Genomic DNA, 24,117 nt, shown 5'->3' on the forward strand with positions numbered 1-24,117 from the left:
GATGTTAATCAGTGGAACCTTTCAGACAGTGAATTGTAGATTTTGTCCCAAACATCAATTTAGGATTGAAGTAATGGTTCAAAATTTTATTGTAAACTAATTTCGGATGAGAGTCCTTGAATTAAGGGGAAAGATCACAGACAGCGTAGTGGGGAAAATGTTGGAATCAATTATTAAAGATGTAATAGCAGCGCATTTGGAAAGCAGTGACAGGATCGGTCCAAGTCAGCACAGATATATGAAAGGGAAATCATGCTTGACAAATCTTCTAGAATTTTTTGAGGAAGTAACTAGTAGAGTGGACAAGGGAGAACTAGTGGATGTGGTGTATTTGGACTTTCAAAAGGCTTTTGACAAGGTCCCACACAAGAAATTAGTGTGCAAAATTAAAGCACATAGTATTGGGGGTAATGTACTGACGTGGATAGAGACCTGGTTGGCAGACAGGAAGCAAAGAGTAGGAATAATCGGGTCCTTTTCAGCATGGCAGGCAGTGACTAGTGGGGTACCGCAAGGTTCAGTGCTGGGCCCCCAGCTATTTACAATATACATTAATGATTTTGACGAAGGAATTGAGTGTAATATCTCCAAGTTTGCAGATGACATTCAGCTGGGTGGTAGTGTGAGCTGTGAGGAGGATGCTAAGAGGCTGCAGGGTGACTTGGACAGGTTAGGTGAGTGGGCAAATGAATGGCAGATGCAGTATAATGTGGATAAATGTGAGGTTATCCACTTTGGTGGCAAAAATAGGACGGTGAAATATTATCTGAATGGTGACAGATTAGGAAAGGGGGAGGTGCAACGAGACCTGGATGTCATGGTACTTCAGTCATTGAAAGTTGGCATACAGGTACAGCAGGCGGTGAAGAAGGCAAATGACATGTTCGCCTTCATAGCGAGAGGATTTGAGCATAGGACCAGGGAGGTCTTACTGCACTTGTACAGGGCCTTGGTGAGACCTCACCTGGAATATTGTGTTCAGTTTTGGTCTCCTAATCTGAGGAAGGACATTCTTGCTATTGAGGGAGTGCAGCAAAGGTTCACCAGACTCATTCCCGGGATGACGGAACTGACATATGAGGAGAGATTGGATCGACTGGGCCTGTATGCACTGGAGTTTAGAAGGATAAGAGGGGATCTCATAGAAACATCTAAAATTCTGACAGGACTGGACAGGATAGATGCAGGAAGAATGTTCCCGATGTGGGGGAAGTCCAGAACTAGGGGACACAGTCTAAGGATAAGGGGAAAGCCATTTAGGACCGAGATGAAGAGAAACTTCTTCACTCAGAAAGTTATTAACTTGTGGAATTCTCTACTGCAGAGAATTTTTGATGTCAGTTCATTGGATATATTCAAGAGGGAGTTAGATATGGCCCTTATGGCTAAAGGGATCAAGGGGTCTGGAGAGAAAGCAGGAAAGCGGTACTGAGGTGATGATCAGCATGATCTTATTGCATGGTGGTGCAGGCTCCCAGGGCTGAATGGCCTACTCCTGCACCTATTTTCTATGTTTCTATGTCAGCACCTTCAGGGGAGGAGAGGGAGAGGAACCAGTGAGTGTAGAACTGACCCAGCCAGAGTCAGCACCTTCAGGGGAGGAGAGGGAGGGGAACCAGTGAGTGTAGAACTGAACCCAGCCAGAGTCAGCACCTTCAGGGGAGGAGAGGGAGGGGAACCAGTGAATGTAGAACTGAACCCAGCCAGAATCAGCACCTTCAGGGGAGGAGAGGGTGTGGAACCAGTGAGTGTAGAACTGAACCCAGCCAGAGTCAGACATTAGTGAACCATTTGGGTTTTTACGACAATCCGTGGTCACTTTGTTGTAATGCTGGCCCCACAAATTAACAGATTTATCAAGTTCAAATTAACCTGTCTCTTGGGTTCTCTCTCACACTCCATTTTTCCTGGTTTAAATTAATTTTACAGTGTATTAGAAGGGGAGGATTTGCAGACGGGAAACTCAAATTGCACACCACATCATGATCTGACAGAGTCACTCGATTCATCGGGACCTGAATATCATCGGCCTTTCAATATGGAAGCAAAAAGCACCATTGACAGTGGGGAGAAATTGTACACGTGTTCTTTTTGTGGACGAGGCTTCAGCCATCCAGCCAGCTGAGACACCAGCGAGTTCACACTGGGGAGAGGCCATTCACTTGCTCAGAGTGTGGGATGGGATTCACTCAGTCTTCAATCCTGCTGACACACCAGCGACTTCACAAGTGACTGCTGGGATTGAATTCTGCTGTTATTGCTGCTGTTAATCACATCCAGGATTGAACCATGTTCATTCTGACAGTTGAGGTTTGTTTCTGCTGATGTTAACTCCTATAACTGGGCTGGAATTTAATATTCTGGATGAATGGGAAATAAATCAGCTTTGCTTTTAACACATTGCTGTGGATTTTTGTCTTTCCCACCTGAGTGTTTAGCATCGCCTGGTGAGCTCAGAGAGGACAATCTGGGGGTAGGATCGTACAGGGAGGTGAACAGAACTTCAACCTGGACACAGTCCTTCAGGGCCACACTGAGAGGGGCAAACGGAATTTTAGTCTTTCTCATCTCTCTGCACTGACAGCAAAGTCGCCGTGCAGTTAATATTGAGCTGTGTTAGAAATGTGTCCCAGCCGTCTCTTCCATGGTTCAGAGCTCCTGGGCACAGAACAAAAGTCATCTTTAGAAATGAACCCCAGTGCTTTGTTTACTTTTTTCATGGTCTTATTAACTCGCGTCACTACTTTTAGTGATTTAAGTATCCGTACGCTTCGATCCCTTTGGTCCTCGGCCCCATTTAGACTCTTATTTCCCAAATAGAATGTGGCCTCCTTATTCTTCCTACCAAAGCACACCACCTCACACTATTCTATACTGAAATTCATTTGCCAATTACACACGCATTCTGCAAACTTATTAACGTCTTGCATTTTGTCACAGTCTTCCTCAGTATTAACTCTATCTCCCAATTTGTGTCATCTAAAAATTTGGAAATTGTACTTCTGATTCCTGAGTCGAAATCCTTTATGTAAATGGTGAACAGTGGTCCCAGCACCGATCCCTGTGGTACACCACTGCCCACCTATTGCGAGAACAGTGGTCCCAGCACCGATCCCAGTGGTACACCACCTCCCACTTATTGCCAGAACAGTGGTCCCAGCACCGATCCCTGTGGAACACCACCTCCCACCTATTGCCAGAACAGTGGTCCCAGCACTGATCCCTGTGGAACACCATCTCCCACCTATTGCCAGAACAGTGGTCCCAGCACTGATTCCTGTGGAACACCACCTCCCACCTTTTGCCAGTCTGAATAGCTACTCTTAACCCCTACTCTCTCTTTCCTGTTTTGTAACCAGCTTGCTATCCACAACAATATGTAAGATCTACAAGATGATCAAAGTCAGGCTACGTGGAGTGAAGGGCCAGGCAGCAGAGTGGATGGAAAGATGCTTGCAAAATGGAAATCATTTGTTGGAGTTGAGGGTAGTTTGTTGCCATATTTCCATCCATTCTGTTACCTGACCTTTGACTCCACACGACCTGACCATGATCATGTTGTAAGACCGTAAATACTGCAGACACAGTGCACTAGTGGTGAGAGGGGATGGAGATTGAGTCCTGTGGCAGGGGCATTGATGAAGTGGATTTCTCTGAGTTTTGAGGCAGCGCTGGTGGCATTTTTCACCACTTTCCAGTTTTTTAAATAATCTTATTGCCAGTTTATTAAAGCCATTAAAAGCCTCTCCGATAGGTCGTACAATACAATGAGGCCTCATAGCTTTCCATCAGAGTTAGAATCACAGTTAGAAAGCATTTAGTGACTGAGCCAGATTGGGCCGGGCGTAAGGTGCGAGTTAGTGATGGAAAAGTGACGGCCAGCGTACTTGGCTCCAGGACTAAGAACCCGGGCACTCAGGTCTCTGTGACATTGATTGATGAATTTTGTTCATTGCCCAGTCTCAATTGCAATGGTGGGTCATCTTGCTGTCGTGCAGAGGCGGGGGTCCCCAATGGAAGGCTCTCCACGCAGGGTACATAAGAACATAACAGATAGGAGCCAGAGTAAGTCATTTGGCCCTTCAAGAAGATAATGGCTGATTTTCTACCTAAACTCCATCTTCCTTTACTATCCCCATAGCCCTTAATTCCATTAGTTCCCCAAAAATGATCGTCTTCTGTCTTGAATCTACTCAACGGCAGAGCACCTACAGCTCTCTGGAGTAGAGATTTCCAAAGATTCACCACCCTCTGAATAAGAAAATGTCTCCTCTTCTCTGTCCTAAATGTCTGACCCCTTATTCTGCAGCGTGGATGAGCACGCAAATCGATTTCCGCACACAGAGCAGGTGAACGGCCTCTCTCCAGTGTGAACTCACTGGTGTGTCAGCAGCGTGGATAAGCAAGCAAATCCCTTCCCACACATGGGGCAGGTAAATGGCCTCCCCCAGTGTAAGTGCATTATTGTGCAATGAGGGTGAATGCCTGAACCTCTTCCCACAGTGAGAGCAACTGAACTGTTTCTCGTCAGTGTGAACTCGCTGGTGTTGAATCAGATCCACAGAGCTTTTAAAGCAGTTCGCACCATCGGATTATTTAAAAGATCTCTCATCAGTGTGAACCTATTGGTGTTTCAGAAGGTGTGATGAATTAGTGACTCCCTTCCCACACATGGAACAGGTGAACAGCCTCCCCCCAGTGTGCCTGTAGCGATGAGTTTCCAGCTCAGACGGGTAACTAAATTCCTTCCCACAGTCCACACATTCCCACGGTTTCTCCGTGGTGCGGGTGTCCTTGTGTCTCTCCAAGTTGGATGATCATTTGAAGCCTCGTCTACACACAGAACACGTGTACGGTTTCTCCCCACTGTGAATGGTGCAATGTTTTTTCAGGCTGTGTAACTGGTTAAAGCTCTTTCCACAGTCAGTGCACTGGAACACTCTCACTCGGGTTTGTGTCTTGGTCCTTTTCCAGTCACAGTGATGTTTGAAATCTGTTCCCACTGACAGAACAGACAAACATTTCTCCTTCCACATTCAAAGGCCAATGATATGCAGGTGGTGATGAAGTGAGTGACTCTGTCAGATCTTGACTATATGTTTGGTTTGAGTTTCCTGTCTGCAAATCCTCCCCTTCTAATACACTGTAAAAGGAGTTTTTAAAAATCATCACTGTAAGTACAGAATGAAAATTCAGAAGAGGCAATTCTAGTTTCAATGGAACATTCTTTCCTCTCTTGTTTCCCCCAAAGCTGTAAATCTCCGTTCCACGCTCTCCCTCCTCCCTGTGCTTAAGTCTAAATCCATTGCATCATCTCCAACATTTTCCCTTTTGGTCGACTTCTCTCCTCCTCTGAAGGTGCTGACACTGTCTGGGTTCAGTTCTACACTCACTGGTTCCCCATCCCTCGACTCCCCTGAAGGTGCTGACTCTGGTTGGGTTCAGTTCTATACTCACTGGTTCCCCTCCCTCTCCTCCCCTGAAGGTGCTGACTTTGGCTGGGTTCAGTTCTACATTCACTGGTTCCCCTCCCTCTCCCTCCCCTGAAGGTGCTGACTCTGGCTGGGTTCAGTTCTACACTCACTGGTTCCCCTCCCTCTCCCTCCCCTGAAGGTGCTGACTCTGGCTGGGTTCAGTTCTACACTCACTGGTTCCCCTCCGTTGAAGCTGCTGACTGTGGCTGGGTTCAGTTCTACACGCACTGGTTCCCCTCCCCTGAAGGTGTTGACTCTGACTGGGTTCAGTTTTACACACACTGGTTCCCAATCCTTGAAGGTGCTGACTCTGGCTGGGTTCATTTCTACACTCACTGGTTCCCCTCCTTCTCCCTCCCCTGAAGGTGCTGACTCTGAGTTCAGTTCTACACTCACTGGTTCCCCTCCCTCTCCTCTCCTGAAGGTGCTGACTCTGGCTGGGTTCAGTTCTACACTCACTGGTTCCCCTCTCTCTCCTCCCCTGAAGGTACTGACTCTGACTGGGTTTCGTTCCGCACTCACTGGTTCCCCACCTTTTGTGAAATGTTTTGGGCACTTTATTAAACATACACCCAGCAGAAGCACATTAATCTAATGGGAGATCACTGACACACGAGCAGCCAGTGGTGTGGAGCCTCCTGAGAGTTTGGCACCATTACAGCCAGTACTTACAGGAGCTGGGACACGGGAAGAGTCCCATTAAAATCACTGGTCATTTGTTAACTAAAATAGTAATTTTGCCTTAATTTACAGACTCTTCCTGACCAGTCCCCATTTCTCCTCCATTTACAGATGCTCCCTGACCAGTCCACATTTCTCCTCCATTTACAGACACTCCCTGACCAGTGACCATTTCTCCTCCATTTACAGACACTCCCTGACCAGTCCCCATTTCTCCTCCATTTACAGACACTCCCTGACCCGGCACTTCCTGGTTGTCCCGGAGTTTGTGTCTGAAACTGGCGAGTAGTTGTGGGGAGGTAGATAATGCGGAGTGTTGTCTCTCGGGCATGAGCCCGCACTCGGCATGTGTGAAGACACCACAGTGGTCGGGAAGAGCGGGGCGGGGCTGGAGCTAATAGTCGGATGGTCCTCCAACCAATCAGAGCATGTGAGGGGTGGGGCTTGTGACACCCAGTGGGCAGTGCTGAGCCCGGATCTCCCTCATTGGATGAAACTCTGCCCCATTGTTAAAGCTGATTTCTCTCAAACTCCAGGAGGAAACTGGATCTTTCTGTTGTGGCTTTAAACAGATGGAACCCTGTGAGCTGGAGCAAACATTGCAGCATTTGTTTGTGAAATAGATTGATTTAGGACAGACAGCAGGGATTCAGGAAATAACACAGTGCAGTGAGAAAGGAAATACAGTGGATGTTGTGTAGATGGATTGTCAAAAGGTGTTTGATAAGGTGCCGAACAGGAGGCTTGTTGATCAAATTAAGGCTCACAGTATTAAAGGGAGTGGGGCAGTGTGGATAGGAATTTGGGTAAAGAGCTGAAAACAGAGAATAGTGGTTAATGGATGTTCTTCAGACTGGAGGGATGTAAACAGTGGTGTTCCCAGGGTAAGTGTGGGGACCAATGCTCTGCTCAATGTCGAGAAATGATCTGGGCTTGGGTCTATGGGGTACACAATCAAAATCTCCACGGAACACCAAAAAGGGCCCATGGCCAACTATGAAGAGGACTTTAAGTGCCTTCATTGTCAATACACCAGTTAGTAATTGGGGCAGGTAGATGTGAAATGAAATTTATGCAGAGAAATTTGCTGTGATAGATGTTGCGAGGAAGAAAAAGGGAGGAAATGTACATTAAATGGTAAAACTTTGAATGGAGTAGAGGAGCAGAGAGATTTAGGGTTGTAAGATTCTAACTAATTCCTTGTCTTATTGAGGACCGAGAGTCTAGATTTAGAACATACAAACATAAGAAATAGGAGAAGGAATAGGGCATCTGGCTCCTCGAGCCTGCTCTGCCATTCAATAAGATCATGGCTGATCTGATCCTGGCCTCAACTCCACTTCCTCGCCCGCTCCCCATAACCCTTCACTCCCTTATCTTTCAAAACTCTGTCTATCTCCACCTTAAATATATTCAATGATTATTATTAGCAACTTTAATCTTTTAAATATAATTTGGCCAGATTTTCTGTGCTCTGCCATATCGGAGTAAACATGCAAGTTCCGCATGTCCACAGTAACTGACATTAGGTCAGCCCGCTGGATGGAACTTTGGTCACCCTGAGGTTGATCTCCGGTGTCTCCAGTCCAGACTGCCCCCTTACATCAGTCTCCCCTCACTTTTATACCCTGCAGTGATCATCTCTGACACCAGACTCTTCTTTGTCTTCTCTGCTGGGTTTGGGCAGGAAGCTTGGAAAAGACAGCTGGAACTTCTCTAATCTGTGATTTACAAGGACACTTTCCCTGGTTCCCAGCAGTTACTTTTCTTCAGTAATTTTCTTATTATCCCTAAACTCCCCTGCCTGCTGTTAGTTGTTATTTCTTATAGTTTCACAATTCTAGGTATAAACATCACACATTATAATCTCATCTATTGTGTTACTCACTCTGGTTTGAGCTTACATTGTTACATTAACAGACAAACCCTGTTCTTTCCCCTAATCTGATTACAGATTCCAACAGTGGGTTCAGTGAATGGAATGTCTTATCAGTGTTGCCATGGCGACCTCTCTGCAGTGAATCGATTGTTTGAGTTTCTAACTCAGACTAAACTTCTCTTTCCCATGATGCACACATAAGTCAAAGTCAATGTATTTTAACCATTTTATGTTGATAAAATGGTTAAAGAAGCACATGGGATCCTAGGTGTTATAAATAGGGGTGTGGATTACAAAAGGGCAGAGGTCATATAAACCTGTACAAATCATCGGTTAGGCTGCAGTTCGAATATTGTCAGGTTTTAGGGATCTTACACCAGGAAGGATGTCGAGGCCCTTGTGGAAATATCAGAAAGAATTCACGATTAATAAGAATTTAACTCATGCTTGAGGATTAAACCAGTAGACTCAGCTTCTCTTGAACTGAAAACAACAGGCACTTCAAAGGAGATGAGGATAAAAGCTGCCAAATGGTAAAGCCAAATTCAAAGGAGTGTAAGAGAGTGTGTGTGAATAAGTAATGTCAGTTCACAGGGTCCCGATAAACGCTAGTGAACGAACAGAAGGTCAGTTGCAGGAATAATAGATGTAGGCAAAATGGCAGAGGGAAGTTACCTTAGCAGAAACACACTGTAAGAAACAGCAGGGGGTGTGGGAAGAGATGAAAAGACCTAACTGATCAAGATATGGGACATACACAGTAACAAAGACACCAGTTTGGTAATAATTCTTGGAGGCAAGACAGGGTTACAATAACAGAAGGATGTATATGTACAAAGATGAAATGTCAGCAGAATCTATCGAAACCGACACGTGTTTAGCTGAGAGAAGAAAGGCTATGACTAGACACAAGGTTTTGAAGGAAGTTAGCGAGAACCTCGGAATAACACTCGACAGCAGGAGCAGGAACCTCGGGTAGAATCCCTAAGCTGAAGTCAGATGGAGACTGATCACCTCGGACCAAATCGGGTAATTTCTATATAGGTTGTGAGTCCTATATTCTGTAGTGACTAATGAGCAGTGTTTTTTAAAGCATTTATTAAAGATAAGTTGGCTTGTGAATCTAGTGTTATAGTCTTTTGTTCAGGTTAAACTTACTGTGGGAACCCTAAAAGGAAAATTGCAAACCTCTTTGTTTGATCTTTTGAACATCTAGCAAATTCGGCGCAACACCTTGGAGAGGGTGCAGTGCGATTCACTGAGATGATACCAGGGAAGAGAGGCTTTAGTTATCCAGGGGAGATTGAAGAAACTGGGGCTCTTTTCATTATAACAAAGGGTAATTGGAGATCTGAGGGAGGTATTCAAAATTTGATCAGGTAAACGAGGAAAAACTATTTCCACTAGTCGGTGAGTCAGTAACTCGAGGGCATCAAATTCAAATCATCACCAAAAGGCTCAGACCCAGGGAGGAACTATCGAGCACACTGTACAACAATGTTCGGGACACTCACTGTCCCTCCGGATCTGTGTCCAGGGGAGGAACTGATGCGTTTCTCTTATCCTTGTGTTAAATGATGTTCTCATCGAGGTGATGGATATCAGCATCAGGGAATGGGTCATTCTGAACACCTAGTGTCTGCCTTAAGCGCTCTCCAGTCAGGTACAGCATGGGTTAGATACAGAGTAAAGCCCCCTCCACATTGTCCCATCAAACACTCCCAGGACAGCAACAGCACGGGTTAGATACAGAGTAAAGCTCCTTCTACACTGTTCCATCAAACACTCCCAGGGCAGGTACATGGACATGTTACCAATACCCTGGATACCAAGGCAAGGAGAGGCACTCTGGAAGGTATGGGGAGTTGGAGTTTGTCCATGAGACTAACCAAACTAAAATAATCATGAGTAATGATCGGGTGTCAGTCATGGCTTAGCGGTAGCAGTTTTGTCTCTGAGTCAGTAGGTTCTGGATTCAAGTCTACCTGTAGAGAATTGAGCACAAAATCTAGGCTGACATTCCAATGCAGTACTGAGGGATTGCTGCACTGTCAGTGTTGTCATCTTTCAGATGAATCGCTGAACCGAGGCCCCATCAGCCCTCAACCAATATCACTAAAACAGATTATCTGGCCAGTATCACATTGCTGTTCGTGACAGCTTGCTGTGAGCAAATTGTATGCCGCACTTCCTATATTGCAACAGTGAATGCACTTCAAATGTACTTTGATGTTGTTGTACTTCATTGGCTGTAAAGCACTTTGGGACATCCTGAAGTGTTACATAAGCTCAAGTTATTGTTAAATGAGGGAGAAAAGTTCCAAAAAAGCAACAGTCGGTTAAAGGATATCAATCTTATATTGGAGAAATCAAGGAATTGACACACTGTGTGTTGGAATCAAAGCTGATTTATTTGTCAGATATCCAGAAAATTAAACTCCAACCCAGTTACAGGGGAAACAAAGCCCAACTGTTAGAATGAACACGGTTCAGTCCCGATATGATTCACAGCATGTGAATGCGTTGGTGCATCATCAGAGGATTTCTGCCTTTAAAGCTCTTCTCACAGCCAGAACATTTAAATGGTCTCTTATTGGTGTGAACAAGTTGGTGTGTAGTGAGGCTGGATGACTAAGTGAATCCCTTCCCACACACAGAGCAGGTAAATGGCCTCTCCCCAGTGTGAATACGTTGGTGTTTCATCAGATCACTTCTGCTTTTAAAGCTCTTCTCACAGTCGGAACATTTAAATGGTCTCCTATTGGTATGAACAATTTGGTGTGCAGTGAGGTTGGATGAAGAAGTGAATCCTTTGCCACACTCAGAGCAGGTAAATGGCCTCTCCCCAGTGTGGATACGCTGGTGAGCCAGTAGGTCGGATGAATTCGTGAATCCCTTCCTACACACGGAGCAGGTGAATGGCCTTTCATCAGTGTGAGTGTGGTGGTGGCTCAGATGGTGAGATGATTTCATGAATCCTTTCCCACACACAGAGCAGACGAATAGTCTCTCTCCAGTGTGAACTCGCTTGTGATCAGTAAGGTGAGATGAACAAGTGAATCCCTTCCCACAGACGGAGCAGGTGAACAGCCTCTCCCCAGTGTGAACTCGCTGGTGTTCAATGGGATTGGATAACTGAGTGAATCCCTTCCCACACACTGAACAGGTGAACGGTCTCTCCCCGATGTGAACTCGCTGGTGTTGAATTAGTTCCTGAGAGGTTTTAAAGCTGTTCCCACAGTCAGAGCATTTAAATGGTTTCTCATCAGAGTGAACTCGCTGGTGTCTCAGCAGGGTGTATGATGAAGGGAATCCCTTCCCACACACGGGGCAGGTGAACAGCCTCTTCCTGGTGTGACTGCGTCGATGAGTTTCCAGCTCAGACAGTGATCTGAATCCCTTCCCACATTCCCACGGTTTCTCCATGGTGCGGGTGCCCTTGTGTCTCTCCAGGTTGGACGATCAGTTGAAGCCTCGTCCACACACAGAACACGTGTACGGTTTCTCCCCGCTGTGAATGGTGCGATATTTTTTCAGGCTGTGTAACTGGTTAAAGCTCTTTCCACAGGCAGTGCACCAGTGAGTGTAGAACTGCACCCAGCCAGAGTCAGCACCTTCAGGGGAGGAGAGGGAGGGGAACCAGTGAGTGTTAACCTGAACTCAGCCAGAGTCAGCAACTTCAGGTGAGGAAGAAAACAGCGAGAAGGAAGAAATGATGGCGATGGTGCGATGTGTTTGGCTTTCAGTACAGGGAGGACGGAGAGTGTGTGGGATGGGGATTTACAGCTTTGGGGGAACAAGAGAGGAAAGAATGTTCCATACAATCTAGAATTGTCTGTCCTTAATTTCTCACTCGGGGGTGTGTGTCTCAGTCCTATTCCAGTCACACTGATGTTTGAAATCTTTTCCCACAACCAGAATAGACAAACATTTCTTCTTCCACATCAAAATGCTGATGATATTCAGGTCCTGATGCATCGAGTGACTGTCTGATCTTGACAATATGTTTGGTTCAAGTTCCCCATCTGCAAATCCTCCCCTTCTGATAACCTGTAATAAGGAGTTTACAAAAGTCATCACTGTAAGTACAGGATAGAAATTAAGGACAGACAATTCTGGGAAGGCGCTTCCCAGCGCACGGTGTAAGAGTGTTACATGACAAATACATTCGGCACTGAGCCACACAAGAATAAATTAAGGCAGGGGACCAAAAGGTTGATCAAAGAGGCAGGTTTTACGGAGCGTCTTGAAGGAGGTAAGAGAGGGAGAGGTTTAGGGAGGGAGTTCCCGAGCTTGGGACCAGGCAGCTCAAGGCACGGCCATCGCTGGTGGAGCGATTATAATCAGGGATGGTAAAGGCCAGAATTAGAAGTTATCACTGGGAGCAGGGGGTTGTGAGACTAAAGGAGATCACGGAGATAGGGAGGGGCGAGGCTGTGGAATGATTTGTAAACAAGGATGAGAATTTTCAAATCGAGGCGTTGCTTAACCGGGAGCCAATGTAGGTCAGCGAGCACAGGGGCGATGGATGATCCTTACCAATGGATCCATTACAGACCCAATCCACGCTCCAACCCTCTTCTCAATATTCCTCGCTGCCATGCTCCACCTCACACTCAACAAGCTCCCGCTGGAGTAGAACTGAACTACAGAACCAGTGGGAACCTGTTCAACCTTCGTCGTCTCCAGGCCAGATCCAAGACCACCCCAACCTGCGTCTGTGCACATACAGAGGCTGAACTCAAAGTCATACTCAACGTATTCACTGAGGCGTACGAAAGCATAGGCCTTACGCTAAACATCCATAAGACAAAGGTCCTCCCCATCACATAGCACTGCCCCCCAGTCATCAAGATCCATGGTGTGGCCCTGGACAATGTGGACCATTTCCCATACCTTGGGAGCCTCTTATCAACAAGAGCAGATACTGACGACGAGATTCCACACCACCTCCAATGCTGCCTTTGACCACCTGAGGAAGAGTGTTTGAAGACCAGACCCTCAAATCTGCCATCAAGCTCATGGTCTGTAGCAATGCCCACCCTCCTGTATGGCTCAGAGACATGGACCATGTACAGTAAATACCTCAAGTCACTGGAGAAATACCACCAACGATGTCTCCATAAGATCCTGCAAATCCCTTGGGAGGACAGGCGCACCACCAACATTAGTGTCCTTGACCAGGCCAACATCCCCAGCATTGAAGCACAGACCAGACTTGATCAGCTCCGCTGGGCAGGCCACATTGTGTGCAGGCCACATTGTTCGCATGCCAGACACAAGACTCCCAAAGCAAGCGCTCGACTCGGAACTGCTTCATGGCAAACGAGCCAAAGGTGGGCATAGGAAACATTACAAAGACACCCTCAAAGCCTCCCTGATAAAGTGAAACATCCCCACTGACACCTATGAGTCCCTGGCCAAAGACCACCCTAAGTGGAGGAAGTGCATCCAGGAGGGCGTTAAGCACCTTGAGTCGCATCGCCGAGAGCCACTCCATCTGGGATCCTCAATTTTATACACCTCAATTAAGCCTATCCTCAGTCACCTCTATTCCAAAGAAAACAATGCCAGCCCATCCTAACTTTCCTCATAGCTAAAATTCTTCAGTCCAGGTAACATCCTCATGAATATCCTCTGTACTCTCTCCAGTGCAATCACATCTTTCCTGTAATGTGGTGACCAGAACTGTGTGAATACTCTAGCTGTGGTCGAACTCATGTTTTACACAGTTCGAGCATAACCTCCAGAGTCTTAAATTTACTGCCTGAAAGAGTGAAAGAGTAGTAGAGGCAGAAACCCTCATCGCATTTACAAAAGTACTTGGATATGCATTTGAAGTGTCATAACCTGCAGGAAAACAGACCAAGAGCTGAAAAGTAGGATTAGGCTGGATAGCTCTTTTTCGACCGCACAGACACGATGGTTCAAATGGCCTCTTCTGTGTTGTAAACTGCTATGATTCCATGACACCAATCACCTCCTGTCTGATATAAACCAACCCTCATCATTGACACTAAATAGACTGCGAAAATATGTTAAAGGGTAAGACTGTAGAAACGCAGTAGTAAACATTTAAGGAGATATTTCATAACTTCTCAGCAAAGATTTATTCAAGTGAGAAATAAAGATGCTAAGAGAAGGATGAACCATCCCTGGCTAACGAAGGAAGTAAAGGATGGTATCAAATTGAATAAAAAGGCATTCAATGTTGCGAAGGACAGTGGAAGGCCAGAGGATTGGGAAATTGTTAGAAACCAGCAAAGGACGACTAAAAAACATGATAAAGACAGAGAAGATAGCACATGAGAGCAAACTAGCAAGATATATAACAGACAGGTATATAAGAAAGAAACGAGTAGCTAAAGTAAACATTGGTTCCTTAAAGATGAGACTGGAGAATTAATGATGGGAAATAAAGAATTGGCAGAGATTTAACACAAATATTTTGTATCGGTCTTCACAGTAGAGGACACTGAAAACATCCCAATAGTTGACAATCAAGGAGCTATTGTGGGGGGGCGGGGGCTTTAAAACAGCCACCATCAGTAGAGATAAAGTACTAAGCAAACTAAAGGGACTAAAGGTGGACAAGTCCCCTGGACCTGATGACATGCATCCTAGGGTCTTAAAAGTGGCTGCAGAGATAGTGGATGCATTGGTTGTAATCTACCAAAATTCCCTGAATTCTGGAGAGGTTCCAGCAGATTAGAAAACCACAAATGTTACACTCGTATTTAAGAAAGGAGGGAGACAGAGAGCAGGAAACTATAGACCAGTTAGCCTACCATCTGGAGTCCATCATTAAGGAAGTAGTGGCAGGACATTTAGAAAATCATATTGCAGTCAAACAGAGTCAGCATGGTAGCTTGGTTTCATGAAAGGGAAATCATGTTTAACAAATTTGTTGGAGTTGTTTGAGGATGTAACGAAAAGAGTGGATAAAGGAAAACCAGTTGATGTCGTATATTTGGATTTCCAGAAAGCTTTCGATAAGGTGCCACACAAAAGATTACTGCACAAGGTAAGAGCTCACGGGGTTGGGGGTAATATATTAGCATGGATAGAGGATTAGCTAACTAACGGAAAACAAACAGAGAGTCGGAATCAATGGGTCATTTTCCGGTTGGCAAACTGTAACTAGTGGGGTGCCGCAGGGATCAGTGCTGGGGCCTCAAATATTTACAATTTATATCAATGACTTGGATGAAGGGACTGAATGCACCATAGCCAAATTTGCTGATGATACAAAGATAGGTGGAAAGCAAGTTGTGAGGAGGACACAAAGAATCTACAAAGGGATATAGATAGGCTCAGTGAGCGGGCAGAAATCTGGCAGATGGACCATAATGTGAGAAAATGTGAGGTTATCTACTTTTGTAGGAAAAATAAAAATGCTAATTATTTAAATGCGGACAATTACAATATGCTGTAATACAGAGGGAATCCTTGTACATGAAACGCAAAATGTTAGCATGCAGGTACATCAATTAATCAGGGAAGGCAAATGGAATGCTGGCCTTTATTGCAAAGGGGGTGGAGTATAAAAGTAGGGAAGCCCTGCTACAACTGTACAGGGAACTGGTAAGACCACACCTGGAGTACTGCATACAGTTTTGTTCTGGACTTGTCTCCATTCCCGTGCCGAGGGAATTGCTACAAGAGACTGGAGGGGCAACATTTGGGGACACTGATTCCCCACCAATTCCCATTGCCCTTCTTTCTGGTGGATAATGGAGGGGTCACTGTGTGTAATGTGCAAGTCAGTAAGAATTGTCAGCAAGCTCTTTCTAATTGGAGATTTTATTCAGTGGACACTTTCACACACTATTGTAGATTTTGTACCAAAGATCAATTTAGGATTAAAGTAAAAGTTGGTAATTTTATTTCAATCTAAATTTCTGTTGAGAGTCGCTGAATTAAGGGGAAAGATAACACAGCGTTTCTTAAATGGACACTGCAGCCCCAAGAACACCATCAGCAATATATACAGAATATTAAAGTACAGCCCAGTTATAGGGTTAATAACATCAGCAGAAATAAACCCCAACTATCAGAATGAACATGGTTCAATCGAGATGTGGTTAACAGCCTCAATAACAGCAGATTCCAACCCCTACAGTCACTTGTGAACTCGCTGGTGTCTCAGCAGATAGGATGACCGAGTGAATCCCTTCCCACACTCGGAGCAGGTGAACGGCCTCTCCCCAGTGTGAATTCGTTGGTGAACTACAAGCTGAGATGAACAAGTGAATCCCTTCCCACACTCAGAGCAGGTGAACAGCCTCTCCCCAGTGTGAACTCGCTGGTGTTTCAGCAGGTTGTATGACATAGTGAATCCCTTCCCACACTCAGAGCAGGTGAATGGCCTCTCCCCGGTGTGAACTCGCTGGTGTATCAGCAGGTTGGATGACTGAGTGAATCCTTTCCCACACTCTGAGCAGGTGAACGGCCTCTCCCCAGTGTGCACTCGCTGGTGTTTCAGCAGGTTGGATGACATAGTGAATCTCTTCCCACATTCTGAGCAGGTGAACAGCCTCTCCCCAGTGTGAACTCGCTGGTGTGTCAGCAGGTCGGATGACCGAGTGAATCCCTTCCCACACTCGGAGCAGGTGAACGGCCTCTCCCCAGTGTGAATTCGTTGGTGAACTACAAGCTGAGATGAACAAGTGAATCCCTTCCCACACTCTGAGCAGGTGAACGGCCTCTCCCCAGTGTGAACTCGCTGGTGTATCAGCAGGTCGGATGACCGAGTGAATCCCTTCCCACACTCTGAGCAGGTGAACGGCCTCTCCCCAGTGTGAACTCGCAGGTGTGACTGCAGGTTGCACGACTGAGTGAAGCGCTTCCCACACTCTGAGCAGGCGAATGCTCTCTCCCCTGTGTGAACTCGCTGGTGTTTTAGCAAGTGGGATGAATTAGTGAATCCCTTCCCACAGTCTGAGCAGGTGAACGGCCTCTCCCCAGTGTGAACTCGCTGGTGTGTCAGCAGGTGGGTTGACTGAGTGAATCCCTTCCCACACACAGTGCAGGTGAACGGCCTCTCCCCAGTGTGAACTCGCTGGTGTGTCAGCAGGTGGGTTGACTGAGTGAATCCCTTCCCACACACTGAGCAGGTGAACGGCCTCTCCCCAGTGTGAACTCGCTGGTGTATCAGCAGGTCGGATAACTGAGTGCATCCCTTCCCACACTCAGAGCAGGTGAACGGCCTCTCCCCAGTGTGAACTCGCCGGTGAGCTACAAGTTGGGATGACCCAGTGAATCCCTTCCCACACTCAGAGCAGGTGAACGGCCTCTCCCCAGTGTGATTGCGTCGATGAATTTCCAGCGCAGACGGTGATCTGAATACCTTCCCACAGTCACCACATTTCCACGGTTTCTCCATGGTGCGGGTGTCCTTGTAACTCTCCAGGTTGGACGATCAGTTGAAGCCTCGACCACACACACAACACGTTTACAGTTTCTCCGCGCTGTGAACGGTGTGATGTTTTTTCAGTCTGTGTAACTCATTAAAGCTCTTTCCACAGGCAGTGCACTGGAACACGCTCACTCGGGTGTGTGTGCCTCGGTGCTTTTCCAGTCACACTGATAATTGAAATCTTTTCCCACTGGCAGAACAGACAAACATTTCTCCTTCCACTTTCAAAGGCCGATGATATTCAGATCCTGATGAAACGATTGACTCCGTCAGATCTTGACGTGATGTTTGGTTTGTGTTTCCTGTCTGAAAATCTCCCCTTCTAATATGCTGTAAGAGATAACAAAACTCTTCACTGTCAGTACAAGACAGAAATTCACAATAGACACATCTAGTTTCCATGGAACATTCTTTCCTCCCTTGTTCTTCCGAAGCTGTAAATCCCTGTCCCACACATTATCCCGCCTGCTGTGCTGAAATCCAAATCAACACACATTTCTAGACTGTTTCTCCTCCACTCCCAGTTTTCACCACCAATTCTGGCTGGGTTGAGGTCCTACTCACTGGTACACTTCCTTCTCCTAAAGGGATGGACTCTGGCTGGGTTCACTTGTACACTCACTGGTTCCTGTCCCCTGAGTGTGGTGATTCTGGTTGGGCTCAGTTCCACACTCACTGGTTCCCCTCCCTCTCCTTTCCTGAAGGTGCTGACTCTGGCTGGGATAGTTCTGCACTCACTTGTTCCCCTTCCTCTCCTCCCCTGAAGGAACAGTGCAGATGGAGCTTTACTCTGTATCTAACCCGTGCTGTATCTGCCCTGGGAGTGTTTAATGGGACAGTAGATGGAGCTTTACTTTGTATCTAACTCTTGCTTTATCTGCCTGGCAATGTTTGATAGGACAGAGCAGAGGGAGCTCTACTCTTTACCTAACCCATGCTGTACCTGCACTGGGAACGGTTGATGGACCAGGGTAGAGGGACCTTTGTGCCATATCCTGGAGCTTTACTCTATACCTAAACCATACTGTATTTGCTCTGGGAATGTTTGATGGTAATTGCAGAGCAAGTTTTACTCTGCATCTAAACTGTGCTGCACCTGCCCATGGAGTAATTGATGGGAAGGTATAAAGGGAGCTTTCCTCTATCTAACCGGTGCTATACCTTCCCTGTTTGATGGGACAGTGCAGAGGGAGCATTACTCTGTATCTAACCCGTGCTGCACTTGCCCTGGGATTGCTTGATGGGGTAGTGTCGAAGGAGCTTTACTCTGTATCTACCCTGTGCTGTAACTGCCCTGGGAGTGTCTGATGGGACCGTAAAGAGAGAACTTTACTCTGTATCTAACTCGTTCTGTACCTGCCCTGGAGTGTTTGATGTGACAGTGTAGAGGGAGCTTTACTCTGTATCTAACCCGTGCTGCACCTGCCCTGGGATTGCTTGATGGGGTAGTGTAGAGGGAGCTTTACTCTGTATCTAACCAGTACTGTACCAGCCATGGGTGTGTTGGTGGACCAGGGTAGAGGGAGCTTTATGCTGTATCTAGGAGCTTTACTCTGTATCTAAATGATGCTGTATTTACCCTGTGAGTTTTCGATGGTAATTGCAGAGCAAGCTTTGCACTGTATCTAAACTGTGCTGCACCTGCCCTGGGAGTGATTGATGGGAAGGTATAGAGGGGGATTTTCTCTATCTAACCAGTGCTGTACCTGCCCTGTTTGATGGGACAGTGCACAGGGATCTTTGCTCTGTATCTAACCCGTGCTGTACCTGTCCTGGAAGTGTCTAACGGGACAGTGTAGAACATAAGCACAAAACTAACATAAGAAATAGGAGCAGGCCATACGGCCCATCGCGCCTGCTCCACTACCCAACACGATCATGGCTGATCCGATCATGGACTCAGGTCCACTTCCCTGTCCGCTCCCCATAACCCTTTATTCCCTTCACTTTTATTCTCTTATCGGTTAATAAACTGTCTATCTCTCTCTTAAATGTATTCAATGTCTCGGCTTCCATAGCTCTCTGAGGCAGCGAATTGCACAATTTATAACCCTCAGAAGAAATTCCTCCTCATCTCAGTTTTAAATGGGTGGCCCCTTATTCTAAGATTATGCCCCCTAGTTGTAGTCTCCCCTATCAGTGGAAACATCCTCTCTGCATCCACCTTGTCAAGCCCCCTCATAATCTTATACATTTCGATAAGATCACCTCTCATTATTCTGAATTCCAATGAGTAGAGGCTCAACCTTCTCAACCTTTCCTCATAAGTCAAACCCTCTCATCTCCAGAATCAACCTAGTGAACCTTCTCTGAACTGCCTCCAAAGCAAGTATATCCTTTCTCAGATATGGAAACCAAAACTGTACGGAGTATTCTAGATGTGGCCGTACCAATATCCTGTATAACTGTAGCAAGACTTCCCTGCTTTTATACTCCATCCCCTTTGCAATAAAGGCAAAGTAAATGAGTTGACGGCACAAATCATTGCAAATGGGTATGATTTGGTGGCCATTAGAGAAACGTGGTTGCAGGGTGGCCAAGACTGGGAATTAAACATACAGGGGTATCTGACAATTCGGAAAGATAGACAAGAAGGGAAAGGAGGTGGGGTAGCTCAGTTAATAAAGGATGATATCAGGGCAGTTGTGAGAGATTATATTGGCTCTAATGAACAAAATGTTGAATCATTGTGGGTGGAGATTAGAGATAGTAAGGATAAAAAGTCACTGGTGGGCGTAGTTTATAGGCCCCCAAATAATAACTTCACGGTGGGGCGGACAATAATCAAGGGAATAATGGAGGCATTTTAAAAAGGAACGGAAGTAATCATGGGGGATTTTAACCTACATATCGATTGGTCAAATCAAATTGCACGGGGTAGCCTTGAGGAGGAATTCATAGAATGCATACGGAATTGTTTCTTAGAATAGTATGTTACAGAACCTACAAGGGAGCAAGCTATCTTAGATCTGGTCCTGTGTAATGAGACAGGAATAATAAACGATCTCCTAGTAAAAGATCCTCTCGGAATGAGTGATCACAGTATGGTGGAATTTGTAATACAGATTGAGGGTGAGGAAGTTGTGTCTCAAACGAGAGTACTATGCTTAAACAAAGGGGACTACAGTGGGATGAGGGCAAAGTTGGCTAAAGTAGACTGGGTAGACAGACTAAACAGTGGCACAATTGAGGAACAGTGGAGGACTTTTAAGGAGCTCTTTCATAGTGTTCAACAAATATATATTCCAGTGAAAAAGAAGGGCGGTAAGAGAAGGGATAACCAGTCGTGGATAACCAAGGAAATAAAGGAGAGCATCAAATTAAAAACCAATGCGTATAAGGTGGCCAAGATTATTGGGAAACTAGAAGATTGGGAAAATTTTAAATGACAGCAAAGAATGACTAAGAAAGCAATAAAGAAAGGAAAGATAGATTATGAAAGTAAACTTGCGCAAAACATAAAAACAGATAGTAAAAAGCTTTTACCAATATATAAAACGGAAAAGAGTGACTAAAGTAAATGTTGGTCCCTTAGATGATGAGAAGGGGGATTTAATAATGGGAAATGTGGAAATGGCTGAGACCTTAAACAATTATTTTAACAGTGGAAGACACAAAAACCATGCCAAAAATTGCTGGTCACGGGAATGTGGGAAGGGAGGACATAAGAACATAAGAATTAGGAACAGGAGTAGGCCATCTAGCCCCTCGAGCCTGATCCGCCATTCAATAAGATCATGGCTGATCTGGCCGTGGACTCCACTTACCCGCCCGCTCCCCGTAACCTTGAGACAATCACTATCACGAGGGGGGTAGTGCTGGACAGGCTAATGGATCTCAAGGTAGACAAGTCCCCTGGTCCTGATGAAATGCATCCAAGGGTATTAAAAGAGATGGCAGAAGTTATAGCAGTAAAACAGTAAAAGGGAATATTATTTGAATGGAGAGAAATTACAACATGCTGCGGTGCAGAGGGACCTGGGGGTCCTTGTGCATGAAACTCTTTTAGAGTCTACCTACAAAACATAAAACATTAAACCGTGCCACCCGACCTGGGTGACACACCAGACATTTACAAGGCCCTTTTTTTCCTTTTTTTGTGTTTTTCTGGGGCACTAAAATCACAATTTTCCCAGTGCCCCCTATAAAAGGGAAGGGGACACTAAAAGCACCGGCAATTAAAACAAATTAAACTTTAAAACGTAAAATCAAATCCCAAAAAGTTAGTTTGCAGGTGCAGCAGGTAATCAGGAAGGCGAATGAAATGTTGGCCTTCATTGCGAGAGGGATGGAGTACAAAAGCAGGGAGGTCCTGCTGCAACTGTACAGGGTATTGGTGAGGCCGCATCTGGAGTACTGCGTGCAGTTTTGGTCACCTTACTTAAGGAAGGATAGACTAGCTTTGGAGGGGGTACAGAGACGATTCACTAGGCTGATTCCGGAGATGAGGTGGTTACCTTATTATGATTGATTGAGTAGACTGGGTCTTTACTCGTTGGAGTTCAGAAGGATGAGGGGTGATCTTATAGAAACATTTAAAATAATGAAAGGGATGGACAAGATAGAGGCAGAGAGGTTGCTTCCACTGGTCGGGGAGACTAGAACTAGGGGGCGCAGCCTCAAAATACGGGGGAGCCAATTTAAAACCGAGTTGAGAAGGAATTTCTTCTCCCAGAGGGTTGTGAATCTGTGGAATTCTCTGCCCAGGATTGCAGTTGAGGCTAGCTCATTCAAATCACAGATAGATAGATTTTTAACCAATAAGGGAATTAAGGGTTATGGGGAGCGGGTGGGTAAGTGGAGCTGAGTCCACGGCCAGATCAGCCATGATCTTATTGAGTGGTGGAGCAGGCTCGAGGGGCTAGATGGCCTACTCCTGTTCCTAATTCTTATGTTCTATGTTCTATTCCATTGGCCTTCCTGATCACTTGCTGTACCTGCATATTAACCTTGTGTGTTTCATGCAGAAGTACCCCTCGGTCCCGCTGTACTGCAGCACTTTGCAATTTTTCTCCATTTAAATAATAACTTGCTCTTCGATTTTTTTCTGCCGAAGTGTATAACCTCACACTTTCCAACATTATACTCCATCTGCCAAATGTTTGCCCATTCACTTAGCTTGTCTATGTCCTTTTGCAGGTTTTTTGTGTCCTCACACATTGCTTTTCTTCCCATCTTTGTATCATCAGCAAACTTGGCTACATTACACTTGGACCCTTCTTCCAAGTCATTAATATCGATTGTAAATAGTTGGGGTCCCAGCACTGATCCCTGCAGCACCCCACTAATTACTGATTACCAATCCGAGAATGAACCATTTATCCCGATTCTCTGTTTTCTGTTAGTTAGTCAGTTTTCTATCCATGCTAATCCCTCGGAATCGAGGCAGATTTGCTTCCACTCTTAGAATGAGTCCTTAGGTGGCTGAACAGTCCAATATGAGAGCCAGTCTCTGCCACAGGTGGGACAGACAGTCATTGAGGGTAAGAGAGGGTGGGACAGGTTTGCCGCATGTTCTTTCTGCTGCCTGCGCTTGTTTTCTGCATGCACTCGGTGATCAGACTCGAGGCGCTCAGTGCTCTCCAGGATGCACTTCCTCCACTTAGGGCGGTGTTTGGCCAGGGACTCTCAGGTGTCAGTGGGGATGTTGCACTTTATCAGGGAGACTTTGAGGGTGTCCTTGTAATGTTTCCTCTGTCCACCTTTGGCTTGTTTGCCATGCAGGAGTTCAGAGGGAGAACGCTTGCTTTGGGAGTCTCGTGTCTGGCATGCGGACAATGTGGCCTGCCCAGCGGAGCTGATCAAGTGTGGTCAGTGCCTCAATGCTGGGGATGTTGGCCTCGTCGAGGACACTAATGTTGGTGTGTCTATCCTCCCAGGGGATTTGTAGGATCTTGCGGAGGCATCGTTGGTGGTATTTCTCCAGCGACTTGAGGTGTTTACTATACATAGTCCATGTCTCTGAGCCATACATGAGGGCGGTTATTACTCCAGCCCTGTAGACCATGAGCTTGGTGGTAGATTTGAGAGCCTGGTCTTCAAACACGCCTTTCCTCAGGCAGCCAAAGGCTGCGCTAGCGCACTGGAGGCTGTGTTGAATCTCCACATCAATGTCTGCTTTTGTTGATAATAGGCTCCACGTTGTCCAGGGCTGCAACATGGATCTTGATGACTGGGGGGCCGTACTGTGCGGCAAGGACAGGCTGGTGGAGGACTTTGTCTTACGGATGTTTAGCATAAGGCCCATGCTTTCGTACGCCTCAGTAAATACGTCGACTATATCCTGAACTTCAGTCTCTGAATGCGTGCAGATGCAGGCATCGTCCGTGTACTGTAGCTCGGCGACAGAGGTTGGGGTGGTCTTGGACCTGGCCTGGAGACTGTGAAGGTTGAACAGCTTCCCACTGGTTCTGCAGTTTAGTTCCACTCCAGCGGCGAGCTTGTTGAGTGTGAGGTGGAGCATGGCAGCGAGGAAGACTGAGAAGAGTGTTGGGGTAATGACGCAGCCATGTTTAACCCCGGTCCAGACATGGATTGGGTCTGTAATGGATTCGTTGGTAAGGATCACGGCCTGCATGTCATCGTGGAGCAGGCGGAGGATGTTGACGAACTTTTGGGGGCATCCGAAACGGAGGAGGACGCTCCATAGACCCTCGCAGTTGACA

The 24,117-nt window shown here is 46.1% G+C and overlaps 2 protein-coding genes across 7 annotated transcripts in view; one reads left to right on the forward strand and one right to left on the reverse strand.

The window, feature by feature from the left end:
• The window catches only part of LOC139254085 (zinc finger protein 271-like), a gene marked incomplete at its 3' end in the record, with an annotated part of 222,481 nt that overhangs the window by 91,392 nt on the left and 106,972 nt on the right, over positions 1 to 24,117 (forward strand). Inside the window, exon 4 of the mRNA XM_070873631.1 lies at positions 6,937 to 6,943. Within this exon, the coding sequence (XP_070729732.1) occupies positions 6,937 to 6,943 (7 nt within the window). The remainder of the gene's footprint in view (positions 1 to 6,936; positions 6,944 to 24,117) is intronic.
• Positions 15,820 to 24,117, reverse strand: part of LOC139254079 (zinc finger protein 229-like) — a 42,901-nt gene continuing 34,603 nt past the window's right edge. For all 6 annotated transcript variants that reach the window (XM_070873625.1, XM_070873626.1, XM_070873623.1 and 3 more), the window contains one exon: positions 15,820 to 17,782. In XM_070873625.1, coding sequence (XP_070729726.1) covers positions 16,157 to 17,419 — 1,263 coding nt within the window. In that variant the 5' untranslated portion in view covers positions 17,420 to 17,782 and the 3' untranslated portion in view covers positions 15,820 to 16,156. The remainder of the gene's footprint in view (positions 17,783 to 24,117) is intronic.

Source organism: Pristiophorus japonicus, unplaced genomic scaffold, assembly GCF_044704955.1.
Source record: "Pristiophorus japonicus isolate sPriJap1 unplaced genomic scaffold, sPriJap1.hap1 HAP1_SCAFFOLD_532, whole genome shotgun sequence".
In the NCBI taxonomy this organism is placed as follows: Eukaryota; Metazoa; Chordata; class Chondrichthyes; family Pristiophoridae; genus Pristiophorus; species Pristiophorus japonicus.